This window comes from Chiloscyllium punctatum, chromosome 9 (assembly GCF_047496795.1).
Source record: "Chiloscyllium punctatum isolate Juve2018m chromosome 9, sChiPun1.3, whole genome shotgun sequence".
Classification (NCBI taxonomy): Eukaryota; Metazoa; Chordata; class Chondrichthyes; order Orectolobiformes; family Hemiscylliidae; genus Chiloscyllium; species Chiloscyllium punctatum.
In genome coordinates this window covers 4,900,663-4,915,513 of record NC_092747.1, presented here as the reverse complement: position 1 = coordinate 4,915,513, position 14,851 = coordinate 4,900,663, and the positions used below count along the sequence as shown (strand labels likewise).

The 14,851-nt window shown below is 49.1% G+C and overlaps 1 protein-coding gene across 2 annotated transcripts in view; it reads right to left on the bottom strand.

Annotated features, from left to right (window-relative positions):
• Window positions 1–5,481, bottom strand: part of stard10 (StAR related lipid transfer domain containing 10) — a 30,640-nt gene extending 25,159 nt beyond the window's left edge. Inside the window, exon 1 of one of the 2 annotated variants that reach the window (XM_072576761.1) lies at window positions 5,303–5,481. In XM_072576761.1, the coding sequence (XP_072432862.1) occupies window positions 5,303–5,461 (159 nt within the window). In that variant the 5' untranslated portion in view covers window positions 5,462–5,481. The remainder of the gene's footprint in view (window positions 1–5,302) is intronic. The other variant, XM_072576760.1, reaches the window with a different exon arrangement.
• Between the last annotated feature and the right edge of the window lie 9,370 nt (window positions 5,482–14,851).

Below are 14,851 nucleotides of genomic sequence, written 5' to 3'. Positions count from 1 at the left end.
CCCATTGAAAACAGAGATGGGGAGAAGTGGATGAAGTGTTTCTAGAACTCTCTCAGGAGGTGGAAGACCCCAGCGTCCTTGGATATTTTTAAGGCAGAGGTAGATAGATGGAAATGTGGATCAATCAGATCAGCCGTGATATTATTGAATGGCACAGCATGCTCAAGGGCCCGAATGGCCTGCTTTTGATCCTTTCTTGGATAGCTGTGTATAAAATAGAGACCGTGCACTAATATTCAGAGTGTGCTCCACGCAAACCTCTACAGAAAATTAAACAGAATGTCTCTGTCTTTCAATTCTATCCCTTAAGAGATTAGACCCACTGCTTTTCTTTCAGAGAGGTAATAGCTCACGGCCTTATTGACAGGGAACAGCAGGGTTCTGAGGTCTAACCCTCAAGGTCTGTACCAAGGATCTCCAGACATTAACATCATTGTGTCCAACCAGCAGTGCGGGCAGAGTAGGGGGAGATGGGGTGGTTGGGGGGTGGGGGGGATGGCAGGTCATTAGAGGGAAGGGAGGGTGTGGACGGAGGGAGGGTGGGATGGTCGGATCAGTGAGGAGGGACAGATTGTTAGGGGATTAGGGTGGGGGGGCAAATTGTTTGGGGAGTGGGGGGAATGGTGGTGGAGGAGAAGGGAGGGGCTGCGGATTGTTTGATTGGGGGTGGGGATGGAGTGTGAGTGGGTTGGGATGGGATGGTGGGGCTAGGGTGGAAGGGGTGGTCTCACTTACAGAGAGTTGCTGCTAAACCAATGGGCTAGTGCGGCCTCACTTGGAGTATTGTGTGTAGTCCTGGTCACTCCATTACAGGAAGGATGTGGAAGCTTTGCTAAAGGTTCAGAGGAGATTTACCAGGATGTTGCCTGGTCTGGAGGGAAGGTCTTATAAGGAAAGATTGGATTGTCTTTAACTCTATTTGCCAACACTATTTCATGCCCTCTTGATTTCCTGCTTCAGTATACTCCCACTGCCTCTATACTCTTCTTGGTTTTCACTCGATCCCAGCTGAGTGAACAGATTCTCCTGAATCTCTTTCACCATTTATCAGTGAGTGGGTCTTGTATCGCCAGCCTCTTTAGTTCTGGCCTTTCCTGCAGATGGGAATGTGACTCTCCCAACCCCCTTCCTCAGGCTATTGAATTCAAATTCCACCATCCTGCCATGGGTGAGATTCAAACCCGTGTCCCTGAACATTACCTGGAGCTCTGGATGAACAGTCCAGCAATAACTAAAGCAAGCCATCACCTCCCAGAGATTGGGCCTGTACTCTGCAGTGTTTAGGACAATGACAGTATATCTTGTGGAAATTTACAAGATTATTAAAAGGAGTCAAAAGGATTCTGTGGGCAGCATGGTGACTCAGTGGTTAGCTTTGTTGCCTCACAGCACCGGGAACCCAAGGTCAATTCCACCCTCGAGCGACTGTCTGTGTGCACATTCTCCCCGTGTCTGTGGGATTTCCCCCAGGTGCTCCAGTTTCCTCCCACAGTCCAAAGATGTGCAGGTTAGGGTGGATTGGTCATGGGAGTTGAGGGATAGGGTAGGGAGTGAGTCTGGGTGGGATGTTCTTCAGAGAGTCGGTGTCGACCTGTTGGGCCGAATGGCCTGTTTCCACACTGTAGGGATTCTATGATAGTCTCAAAATAATGGTTGGAGTATTTGAGACTGCGATGAGGAGGAATGTGTTCACTCAGACAGTGGAAAAGTCTCTACCCAGAGGGCTGTGAAAGTTCAATCATTGAGGTAAAAACAATGACTGCAGATGCTGGAAACCAGATTCTGGATTAGTGGTACTGGAAGAGCACAGCAGTTCAGGCAGCATCCAATCATTGAGTCAGCTGAAAAGAGAGATGGATGAATTTCTCAAGACTAATGGTATTTGTAAATGAACAAATAAAATCCGTGTGGTGTATCTCTCACAGACACAAGGCTGTTTGAAGTGGAGTCAGGGGACCAATGGGTAGCTGATTGCGGGGGGGGGGGGGGGGGGGGGGGGGGGGGGGGGGGGGGGGGGGGGGAGGTTAAAGTGGAGGAGGAAGTGCTGGATGTCTTGAAAAGGTTAAAAGTGGATAAATCCCCAGGACCTGATCAGGTGTACCCGAGAACTCTGTGGGAAGCTAGAGAAGTGATTGCTGGGCCTCTTGCTGAGATATTTGTATCATTGATAGTCACAGGTGAGGTGCCGGAAGACTGGAGGTTGGCAAACGTGGTGCCACTGTTTAAGAAGGGCAGTAAAGACAAGCCAGGGAACTATAAACCGGTGAACCTGACCTCGGTGGTGGGTAAGTTGTTGGAGGGAATCCTGAGGGACAGGATGTAAATGTATTTGGAAAGGCAAGGACTGATTAGGGATAGTCAACATGGCTTTGTGCGTGGGAAATCATGTCTCACAAACTTGATTGAGTTTTTTGAAGAAGTAACAAAGAAGATTGATGAGGGCAGAGCAGTAGATGTGATCTATATGGACTTCAGTAAGGCATTCGACAAGGTTCCCCATGGGAGACTGATTAGCAAAGTTAGATCTCACGGAATACAGGGAGAACTAGCCTTTTGGATACAGAACTGGCTCAAAGGTAGAAGATAGAGGGTGGTGATGGAGGGTTGTTTTTAAGGTCTGTGACCAGTGGAGTGCCACAAGGATCAGTGCGGAGACCTCTACTTTTTGTTATTTACATAAATGATTTGGATGCGAGCATAACAGGTACAGTTAGTAGGTTTGCAGATGACACCAAAATTGGAGGTGTAGTGGACAGCGAAGAGGGTTACCTCAGATTACAACAGGATCTGGACCAGATGGGCCAATGGGCTGAGAAGTGGCAGATGGAGTTTAATTCAGATAAATGCGAGGCCCTGCATTTTGGGAAAGCAAATCTTAGCAGGACTTATACACTTAATGGTAAGGTCCTAGGGAGTGTTGCTGAACAAAGAGACCTTGGAGTGCAGGTTCATAGCTCCTTGAAAGTGGAGTCACAGGTAGATAGGATAGTGAAGAAGGCGTTTGGTATGCTTTCCTTTATTGGTCAGAGTATTGAGTACAGGGGATGGGAGGTCGTGTCGCACTGTACAAGACATTGATTAGGGCACTGTTGGAATATTGCGTGCAATTCTGGTCTCCTTCCTATCGGAAAGATGTTGTGAAACTTGAAAGGGTTCAGAAGAGATTTACAAGGATGTTGCCAGGGTTGGAGGATCTGAGCTACAGAGACAGGCTGAACAGGCTGGGGCTGTTTTCCCTGGAGCATCGGAGGCTGAGGGGTGATGTTATAGGGGTCTACAAAATTATGAGGGGCATGGATAGGGTAAATAGACAAGGTATTTTCCCTGGGGTTGGGGAGTCCAAAACTAGAGGGCATAGGTTTAGGGTGAGAGGGGAAACATATAAAAGCGACCTAAGAGACAACCTTTTCATGCAGAGGGTGGTACGTGTATGGAATGAGCTGTCAGAGGAAGTGGTGCAGGCCGGTACAATTGCAACATTTAAGAGACATTTGGATGGGTATATGAATAGGAAGGGTTTGGAGGGATATGGGCTGGGCGCTGGTAGGTGGTACTAGTTTGGGTTGGGATAATCTGGTCGGCATGGACGCGTTGGACCGAAGGGTCTGTTTCCGTGCCCATTGAGTTTGTATGACTCTATGAACCATGATCAATTAACCATCGAGAAGTTTATAAAATCACAAGGGATATGGATCGGGTGAATAGTGAAGGTCCTTTCCCCAGGGTAGGAGAGTCCAACATGAGAGGGCATAGGATTAAGCTAAGAGGTGGAAGATTTTAAAAAAGACCCGAGGCAACTTTTTCACACAGAGGGTGGTGCGTGCATGGAGCGAGCTACCAGAGTAAGTGGGGTTCTATTTTTAAAAAGTGGGTACAATCACATTTAAAAGAAAATTGTTCAGGCACATGGATAGGAAAGATGTAGCAGGATATGGGCCAAATACAGGCAAGTTCAGTTCGGAAATCTGGTCAGCATGGACAAGATGGGCCGAAGGGCCTAATTCTGCTCCGATACCTATGGTCTAAATCAGGAGATCATGGCGAGGCATATAACCAAGAAGAGCAGATGGGGTAGGGAGGGGGAAGAGGGGGGTTGGGAATGGGGTAGAGGGGGGTGAGGATGGGGGTGGGATTGGGGCATGGGGATGGTGAGGAAGGGGGGGTGGAGGGGGGTGATGATGGGGAAGCGGAGGGGGTGGGGATGGGGGAAGCGGAGGGGGTGGGGATGGGGGAAGCAGAGGGGGCGATGTTGGCAGAGTGGAGGGGATGATGTTGATGTTGGGGGAGTGGAGGGGGTGATGTTGGGGCGTGTTGGGGGTGTGGAGGGGGTGATATTGGGGCGTGTTGGGGGTGTGGAGGGGGTGATATTGGGGGTGTGGAGGGGGTGATATTGGGCATGTTGGGGGTGATATTGGGGCGTGTTGGGGGTGATATTGGGGCGTGTTGGGGATGTGGAGGGGGTGATGTTGGGGGCATGTTGAGGGTGTGGAGGGGTGATATTGGGGCATGTTGGGGATGTGTTGGGGGTGATATTGGGGTGTGTTGGGAGTGTGGAGGGGGTGATGTTGGGGGCGTGGAGAGGGCGATATTGGGGGTGTAGAGGGGGGCGTGTTGGGGATGTGGTGGGACGATGTTGGGGGAGTGGAGGGGGTGATGATGGGGGAGTGGAGGGGGTGATTTTGGGGGAGTGGAGGGGGTGATGTTGGGGGCATGTTGAGGGTGTGGAGGGGGTGATATTGGGACGTGTTAGGGGTGTGGAGGGGGCAATGTTGGGGGTGATGTTGGGTGTGTGGAGGGGGTGATGTTGGGGGCATGGAGAGGGCGATATTGGGGGTGTAGGGGGGGCGTGTTGGGGATGTGGAGGGGGTGATGTTGGGGGTGTGGGGGGTGATGTTGGGGGTGGGGGGACGTGCTGGTGGTGTGGCGGGGGTGATGCTGGTGGTGTGGCGGGGGTGATGTTGGGGGTGTGGAGGGGGTGATGTTGGGGGTGGGGATGGGCCATGGAGGGGGTGATGATGGGGCAAGTGGAGGGGATGGGGATGGGGGAAGTGGAGGGGATGGGGATGGGGGAAGTGGAGGGGATGGGGATGGGGCAAGTGGAGGGGATGGGGATGGGGATGGGGGATGGAGGAGGTGAGGAGTGGAGGGGATGGGGATTGGAGGAGGTGGGGGTGGGGACATGGTCAATGTTTGTCACATTGAGGGAGCTGCAGGAAGGCATCCAGGAGACAGCAGCTCCGGGGGGTATTTGCAGGAGTCTCCCCCCTACCCCACCCCATTCCCCCACACCCCCGGGTGTTACCTTAATCCTGTGCAGGGCTCTGTCTCCCTCGGTCATCTGCACCCAGACCCTGATGCCCGACCCGTCGTGTTTCAGGGACCAGCCGCTCTCCGAGTGACACTCCTCCCGGAACGATCTGAAATCGCCATCGTCCGGCACCTGCACCGTCTCCTTGGCCATTTCTGCTGGACCCCCTCCCTCCCCACCCCCCCCAGCTGCTGCTGTCAGGGTCAGGGTCAGGGTCAGAATCACAGACCCCCAAACCCCCTCTGCCCCCCCAAAACAACAACAACCAACAGAGAGAGAGAGGGAGAGGGATGCAACTGGAGGGAGACGAATTCAATTCAATCCCCTGAGAATTCCGGATTGTTTTTGTTTTGCAAAATTAATGAGGGGTGAATTGGAGCAGATTTTGTAGAGCGGATCCCCCGGTTAATTGCAGCCTCTCCCTCTCTCTGCCTGGATCCTCCGGTTTAAAGGGACACTGCACCTTCCCAGCCCCAGCCCTGGGAACCTGCCGGTGATTGACAGCTCGGTGCCAGGGCTTCCGCATGGTCCTAAGCGCCTCCCTTCAGCTTCCCTCCTGGGCCTTTGTCAGATCTCATTCGCTTAACCCGGTCCCTTTGCCTCACAGTCATGGGGATGTCAACCAGAGTCGTACAGCGGTGCAGCACGGAAACAGACCCTTCGGTCCAACTCGGGTGCACGGTGGCTCAGTGGTTAGCACTTCACCAGGGTCCCAGGTTCAATTCCAACCTCAGGTGACTGTGCGGAGTTTGTACATTTTCCCAGTGTCTGCGTGAGTTTCCTCCCACAGTCCAACGATGTGCAGGTCAGAGTGAATTGGCCATGTTAAATTGCCCATAATGTTAGGTGCATTAGTCAGAGGGAAATGGGTCTGAGTGGGTTACTCTTCAGAGGGTCGGTGTGGACTGGTTGGGCCGAAGGGCCTGTTTCCGCACTGTACAGAACCTAATCTAAAAAAACTCATTCAGTATATTTAAGATGTAGATAGGTTTTTGTGTATCAAGGGATACGGGATGAAAGCAGGAGAATGGGGTTGAGAAAGTTACTAGCCATGATTGAACGGCAGAGCAGACTCGATGGGCTGAATGGCCTAATTTCTGCTCCTATGTCTTATCATTTAACCTATCCATGCCAACCAGATATCCTAAATTTGGCCCATATCCCTCCAAACCCTTCCTATTCATACACCCATCCAGATGCCTTTTAAATGTTGTAATTGTACCAGCCTCCACCACTTCCTCTGGCAGCTCATTCCATACACGTACCATCCTCTGCACAAAACAAATTGCCCCTCAGGTCCCTTTAAAATCTTTCCCCTCTCACCTTAAACCTATGCCCTCTAGTTCTGGACTCCTCTATCCCAGAGATGTCTTTTTACCCTATCCATGCCACTCATGATTTTATAAATCTCTATAAGGTCACCCCTCAGCCTCCGACGCTCCAGGGAAAACAGCCCCAGCCTGTTCAGCCTCTCTCCCTGTAGCTCAGATCCTCCAACCCTGGCAACATCCTTGTAAATCTTTTCTGAACCCTTTCAAGTTTCACAACATCCTTCCTGTCGCAGGGAGATTCTATCTTTCAGTTTCACCTTCCATTCTCCGAAACTCAATGGATACAGTCCCTGCCTGTCCTACCTTTCCACAGAAGGTAACACTACCACCTCACTGAGGTGTCAGTCAGTAAACCTGCTCAAATGCATGTTCATTCTTCTTGAATAAGGAAACCAAAATCCTGCAAAGTATTTCAGAAGTGGCCTCCCACAGCTGGAACAATATTTCCCTACTTTCTGCAATAAATAGCAAGGAACCCTGCTGCATTCAGATGACGCCATCAAAGGGGAACAACGAGCCTGTGGAATTCTGTCACAGGACCATGTGCAGGCAGATGGGATGGATTTAGAATTGCATCATGGTCAGCACAGACACGGTGGGCCGAAGGGCCTGACCCTGTGCTGCACTACTCTATGTTCTAAATTAAAGCTGTTCAGGTCAAAACATTGAATGTTTTCAAGAAGGAGTTAGGGGCGTTCTTGAGCCTTTGGGAACAGAGGGTAGAGGGATAGGGCAGAGAAATGGCAGATGGAGTTAAATCCGGACACCTTTGAGGTGATGCATTTTGGGAGGTTAAACGCAAGAGGAAGGTGTACAGTAAATGGAGCATTGATATCCAGAGGGATCTGGGGTACAGAGGAACCTCGATTATCCAGCCTTCAATTATCAGAATATCAGATTATCCAGCAAGATCGCAAGGTCCCGATGTTTGGCTCAACTATTTGATATTTAACATTTGATAATCCAGAATTCGATTAACCTAAAGAAATACTCCCTGCCCATGTCCTTTGGATAATTGAGGTTCCGGGCACCTACCACCCTCTGTGTAAAATACTTGCCCCGTACATCTCTGTACAAGTCCACAGCTCTCTGAAAGTGGCAACACAAATGTATACGGTGGTAGAGAAGGTGTATGGTACACTTGGCTTCCTCGTTCAGGGCATTGAGTATAAAAAAAATCTACTCAAAAAATTGAGTAGAAAATTTGGCAAGTCATGTTACAGCTGTATAAAACTTCAGTTCAGCCACATTTTGAGTGTTGCGTGCAGTTCCGGTCACCACACTACAGGAAGGATGTCGAGGCTTTGGAGAGGGCGCAGAAGAGGTTTACCGGGATGCTGCCTGGATTGGTGTGTATCAGAGAGGTTGGACAAACTTGGATTGTTTTCACCAGAGTGTCAGAGGCTGAGGGGTCACCTGGTAGAGGTTTATAAAACAAGGAGAAGCATGGATAGAGTGGATGGTTGGAGTCTCTTTCCCAGGGTGGTAATGTCAAACACTACAGGACAGGTTTACGGTGAGAGGGGGGAGAGTTTAAAGGAGATGTACGAGGCAAGTACACGGAGGGTGGTAGGTGCCCATAACCCGCTGCCAGGGGAGGTGGGAGAAGCAGATACAATAGCAACGTTTCAGAGGCATTTAGACAGACACATGGACAGGAAGGGAAGAGAGGGATATGGAGCATGTACAGGCAGATGGGTTTAGTACAGAATGGCATCATGGTCAGCACAGACATGGTGGGCTGAAGGGCCTGTTGCTACACTGTACTGTTCTATGTTAAATAGGGGACTGAGTTGGATGATCAGCCATGATCATGTTAAATAGTGGAAAAGGCTGGACACTCCTAGTTTCTATGTTTCTGTGGAACACTTTGTGTTCCTTCTCTCCTAAACCCCACCCCCAAACTCCAACCATCCTTGCCCACCGCTCAAAAGATCATAGCTCCATCCCCACCTCAACTCATCAGGTCTTAACGCAGGCACAATCCACTGCATTTGATTCAGAAGCTCTGGGGTTTGTTTTGAGGAGGGGGATGAATGATTGAGATGTGTAGAGTTGTTAGGGTTCCAGATGGAGTTGACAGAAGGCACCTACTTACCCCTGTAACAGGATCAGTGACCGGGGGGAGGCAAAAATTGGGATTAATTGTTGGAAAGGTGAAAGGGGAAATGAGGAAAGCTTTGTTCATTGAGAGAGAAATCTGGGATCAACTTACTCAGAGAGGGATTTGGGATTGACTCACTGAGAGGGCGATCAGGGTCTTGGACTCATGAGAGAGGGATCAGGGATCGACTTTCTGAGAGAGGGATCAGGGATCGACTTTCTGAGAGAGGGAGCAGGGATCGACTCACTGAGTGAAAGGGGAGTAGAGGCAGGATCCCTTATCTCATGTAAAAAGTGTCTGGAAACACACCTGAACCATAAACCCAGAGGGACTCAGACAAATGCTGGGAAGTACTGTGAGTCAGTGGGCTGGCTCATTTCTCAGTCAGCATGCACACAGTGGGCAGAGTGGCCTCTTTCTGTGCTGTAAGTGTCTCCACTTTTTCTAAATATCCAAGGAGTAGGAATGCACAGAGACTGTGGGAAGGAACAGGAAATGAATTGTCCCTTGGGATAGCCCAGTACAGTCATGATGGGTTGAATGGTCTTCTGTGCTGTGATAATTCTATAACAGGAATAGGAAGGAGACAGCTATCCGAACTATTAGCAATAAGCAGGAGAATCCTGAGGGAATGTACCTGGTCAGCAATGAGCCAAGTTTGAGACAAAACAGAGGAGGTCAGTTAGCCAACTGATTGGCCACTGAGAAATATTGCACCATAACCCATTGATTGTCTGAAAGAAATTCATTGAGTTTACACTGGAATCCTATAACATTTTAACAAGACTGGACAGGGTATATGCAGGAAGGATGTTCCCACTGTTGGGGGAGTCCAGAACCAGGGGTCACAGTCTAAGGAAACGTGTGGCGGGCCATTTAGGAATGAGATGGGGAGAAATGTCTTCACCCAGTGAGTGGGGAACCTGTGGGATTCTCAGCCACACAAAGCGGTTGTGGCCCAAACATTGAATGTTTTCAAGGAGGAGTTAGATATAGTTCTTGGTGCGAAAGAGATCAAATGGTATGGGGGAGAAAGCAGGAACAGGAGACTGGGTTGGATCACATCGCGTGTCAGAGCAGGCTCGAAGGGCTGAATGGCTCAGTCCTGCTGCTATCCCTGACATTTGTACGAGTGTCCAATACAGAGTGCTCTCACCATCGCCTCCGGGAGCCCATCCCATCGAGTCACCCAGTTGCTGAGTTGGTGGAAAGTGCAGGAAGAAACAGAAGGATAAGGTGACAGGAAGAGAGGGTGGGAAGAGTATCACATGGAGGATAAATACCAGCACAGGGCAGATGGGCAGAATGGCTGTATTTTATAACATACACTCAATACAGTTCTGTTTCTGCAGCCCGGTGTTGACTCTACCTTCCTCATCAAAGTTAAAAATCACACAATACCAGGTTATAGTCCAACAGGTTTATTTGGAAGCACTAGCTTTCAGAGTGCTGCTCCTTCATCAGGTGATAAAGAGGCAGTGCTCCGAAAGCTAGTGCTTCCAAATAACTTGTTGGACTATAACCTGGTGTTGTGTGATTTTTAACTTTGTCCACCCCAGTCCAATACTGGTACCTCCTTGTCAAGCACAGACAGTGTGTTCTGTTTGCCTGTGCTTGGACAGTGTGGATTATCAAATCCTTTGATATTCTAAACAAAAAGAGCAAACAATCCTTATCACCGTTCAACCTTCGACTTCCCAATTTAACATCACCGCTTGCCCTAGTCCAATCCCTCTGTCCCTTTAACTCTTGTGCTTTCTGAATTCTGGTGATGAGCTGTAACACTGTCTCCGAGCTGTGCTTACATTGAACTGTTCTCTACTGGGAAGACCAGACATGTTCCTGTGTGGCTCACCAGTGACCAGGAAGCCTTAGTAATATTAAAATGACCTGCTGATTCCAGAAGTTTCTTCAGCTGTCTTGCCAGCTCACTTAGTAAATAGATGACATCGAATTTGATTAGACAGCATTAACCCTTGCTGTGCTCAGTTTCAAGGACAGAGAAAAAAAACAGGCCTTTTACCTCACGGCCAGAGAAGATGTGGAATTCCAAAAAACAACCAGCACAGAAACAGGCCATTCTGCCCATCTAGTTATGCTGATGATTGGAGCTTCCTCTAAACACACTTTAAGTGCCATCCTCATATCGTTCTATTTTCTTGTGTGTTTACCCAGCTTCCTCTTCCATGCACAAGATATTGGTGTCATGGTAACAATGTTGGATGAACAAATCAACGGTCCAACCTAATTCTCTGGGGACATGGGTTCAAATCCTACACAGCACTAGTGGAATTGAAATTCAATTAATAAATCTGAAAGAGAAACATTTGCCCAACTCAGTGCCCTGTGCCCACTCTCTTCCCAGCCCTTTAGCCCTAAGAATGAAACGTAATTCTGTTCCTTGAACATATTTAATGTTTTGAACTCCACAGTTTCCTGTGGTAGAGAATTCCCCAGACTCCCCACTCTCTGAGTGATGACATTTCTCCTCATCTCAGTCCTAAACGACCAACTCTGAATTCCAGGATTTTGACCCAGTGACACTGAAAGAATGGCGATATATTTCCAAGTCAGGATGGTGAGTGGTTCAGAGGGGAACCTGCAGGGGTGATGTTCCCATGTATCTGCTGCCCTTGTCCTTCTAGATGGAAGTGGTCGTGGGTTTGGAAAGTACTGCCTGAGGGGCTTCAGATTAAGGGGTTGGGAGTTAGGGTTATGAGTGGACAGAAGGAAATTGGGGTTGAGACCACAACCAGGTTAGCTTATTGAAAGGCAGAATAGGTTCTATGGGCAGAATGGCCCACTATCTGACCATACATTCTTACGACTGTATCTTAGCCTGACCGACGCCCCAACAGACAAATTAAGTGAATGCATGTGACTGAGGAAGTGTTACTGGACTCGAAACATTACCTCTGTGTCTCTCTCCAGACCTACTGAGTCTCTCTGGCAATTTCTGTTTCAGACTCTCCTGCACGGAGAGGATATCAGTTATCATGAAGATGAATTATCATCTTGAGCAGCTGCTCTCTGCTTCCGTCTCTCACTCTTTCTCTCTCTCTCTCTCTCTCTCTCTCTGTTGGTCTCTCTCAATGTCTCTCTCTCTCTCTTTCTGTCTCTCTCTATGTCACTCTGTCTCTCTCTCTTTCCCTCTCCCTCCCTCTGTCAGTCTATCTGTCTCTCTTTCTCTCTCTCTGTTTCTCTCTCTCCCCCCTCTCTCTGGTCTCTCTCCCTCTGTCCAGTCAGACTGTCTGTCTCTCTGTCTCTGTCTCTCTGTCTCTGTCTCTATCTCTCCCTCTCCCTCTCTCTGTCTCTTTTTGTCAGTCTGTCTATCTCTCTGTCTGTCTGTCTCTCTCTCTATATCTGTCTATGTCCCTCCCCTCTTTTTCTCCCTCTCTCTATCTCTCTGTCTCTCTCTCTCTATCGCCATATCTTTCTCTTTCCCTCTCTCAGTTTCTCTGCCTCTCTCTCTTTCTCTCTCTCTCTCTCTCCACCATCCCCACCTCCCCCACCCCCCCCCCCCCCCCCCCCCCCACCGTCTGTCTCTGCCTCTGCCTCTGCCTCTGCCTCTGCCTCTGCCTCTGTCTCTCTCAGGACCTCTCTCTTGTTCATTGGAAACTCTTTACACCATTTTGATGTAGATTGCCGTTTGAATTGTGATTGGATCCCTGGGTCGATGAGAAAGGAGCAGAGATTTTGTGGAGTTTTTGGGACATTTCCTTAGAGTCCATTGCTGTGGGGAGAGCCTGTGTTGGGATAGTCTCAGTGGGACATTCTGATGATGTTCCTGGGTTACTGGGTGGTGGATGTGGACCCAGTGTCTGTGTCTTGGAGAACACTCGTTCTTGTTATTTAATTTTCCCGCTTTACCCCAAACTGTTGACGAGACAGTGTTGATGATGTTCCCTCAGGTCTGTAGGATCACGTGTTGGTCCTTCCTGCCTCAGCCACCTTTCCTCGTCATGAGTTTTCACTCACAATCACCTCTGGGAGAAAATCTATTCTTCCTCACCCTGCCTCTGATCCTCCCACCAGTTACTTCCATGCTATATTGCCTGCTTATTGACATCAGTGCTGAGGGAGCTGTTTCAGGCTGATGTTGGGCACTAGGACCATGGGTGAGGAAGAGTCTGCCTCACCCTTGAGATCCAGGAAGGTAATTGCCAAGGGATAAAGTCATACGTATCCCTCTATCCTCAAGCGGGCCAATGGACAGTTTCGGGTTTCCTGTTCTGCCAGGTGCCAAGAAGGCTTCCAAGGATGAGAAAACAAAACACTGTCTGTTTGATGTTCAGAGATTGTTTCACAGCACTGCAGAGACTCTTATAAGTGCACTCCTTCAGTCCATGGGGACTCTGCAAAAGTTTGAACTCTGAACCAGGTGCAGTTCACAGCAAATAACCTTCACCTGGTGGGAAGGTGACCATTCCAATCTGGTCACGATAGGGAACAGCACAGACAAAATCCTGGAATTCCCTCCCAAAGGGCATTGTGGGTCTACACACAGCAAATGGACTGCAGTGGTTCAAGAAGGCTGCATTTAGAATACTGTGTACAGTTCTGGGCGCCATATTACCAAAAGGATGTGGACGCTTTGGAGAGGGTGTAGAGAAGGTTTACGAGGCTGTTGCCTGGTATGGAAGGTGCTAGCTATGAAGAGAGGTTGAGTAGGTTAGGTTTATTTTCATTAGAAAAAAGGAGATTGAGGGGGACCTGATTGAGCTTTATAAAATCCTGAAGGGTATAGACAGGGTGGATAGAGACAAGCTTTTTTCCCAGGGTGAAGGATTCAATAACATGAGGTCACGCTTTCAAGGGGGGATACACGCGGCAAGTCCTTCACCCAGAGGGTGGTGGGCATTTGGAACGCGTTGCCAGCAGAGATGGTAGAGACAGGCACAGTAGATTCATTTAAGATACGTCTAGACAGATGCATGAGTCAGTGGGGAGCAGGAGGATACAGATGCTTAGGAATTGACCGTCAGGTTCAGACAGTACATTTGGATCGGCTCAGGCTTGGAGGGTCAAAGGGTCTGTTCCTGGCTGTAAATTTTCTTTGTTCTCTTTTTTTCTCAAGGGGTGACTAGGGACGGTAATAAATGCCCAGCCAATGAAGCTATTTTTAAAAGCTGCAATGTCTTTCTAGAGTCGAAAAGCCCTCTAACAATTTGTGCGGCACAGGTTTTTGATCCTCCAATTCTCATCCCTGTTTGAATTCAAACCCAGCTCAGGCTTTGTGACCTCCTCCTGTTCCGAGATCTCTGTGTTCCTCCAGGAAGGGTCCTTCGAGCACCCCCATCTTTAGCTGCTCCACCATGAGGCAGAAGCAGATACGGTGACGTACTGGGGACTGTCACTGCATCAAGGAGGAGAAAGTGAGGCCTGCAGATGCTGGAGATCAGAGTCAAAAAGTGTGGTGCTGGAAAAGCGCAGCAGGTCAGGCAGCAACCGAGGAGCAGGAGAGTCTTCATCCAATCCTCATCAGGAATGTGGAGATCATGCTCGAAATGTTGACTCTCCTGCTCTTCGGATGCTGCCTGACTGGCTGTGCTTTTCCAGCACCCACACTCTTGTCTGTGACTGCATCAGTAATGCAAAACCCCTGCCTGGGGACAGGGTTCCACAGAGCAAAGGGTATACTCTCAGAATAAAGGGGCACTAGTTTCAGACTGAGATGGGGAACAATTTCTTCTCTCAGATGGTTGGGAGTCTTTGGAACTCCTCGTCACAGAGAGCTGTGTGGACAGAGTCCTTGTGGATATTTAGAGAGATTCTTGAATCAGTTGAGCAATCAAGGGTTACTGGGAAAGAGCAGGAAAGTGGATGTAAGGAATTTCGGATCAGCCATGATCCTATTGAATGGAGGAGTAGGCTGGAGAGGCTGAATGGCCTCCTTCTGGTCCTTTTTTTTATGGCTCGAGGTTTTAACTCACCCCCAGGCAGACAGTGAAACTTGAGTAAAATGTTTTTTGAACAGATGGAACTAATGGGCCGAAGGGCCTTTTGCTGTGCTCCAGAAAGTCTAAGAATCTAGTGACGGTAAATAACTGTTGGCTGATCCAATCAGATTCACCAATGTCCTTTAGGGAAGGAAATCTACCCTCCTTT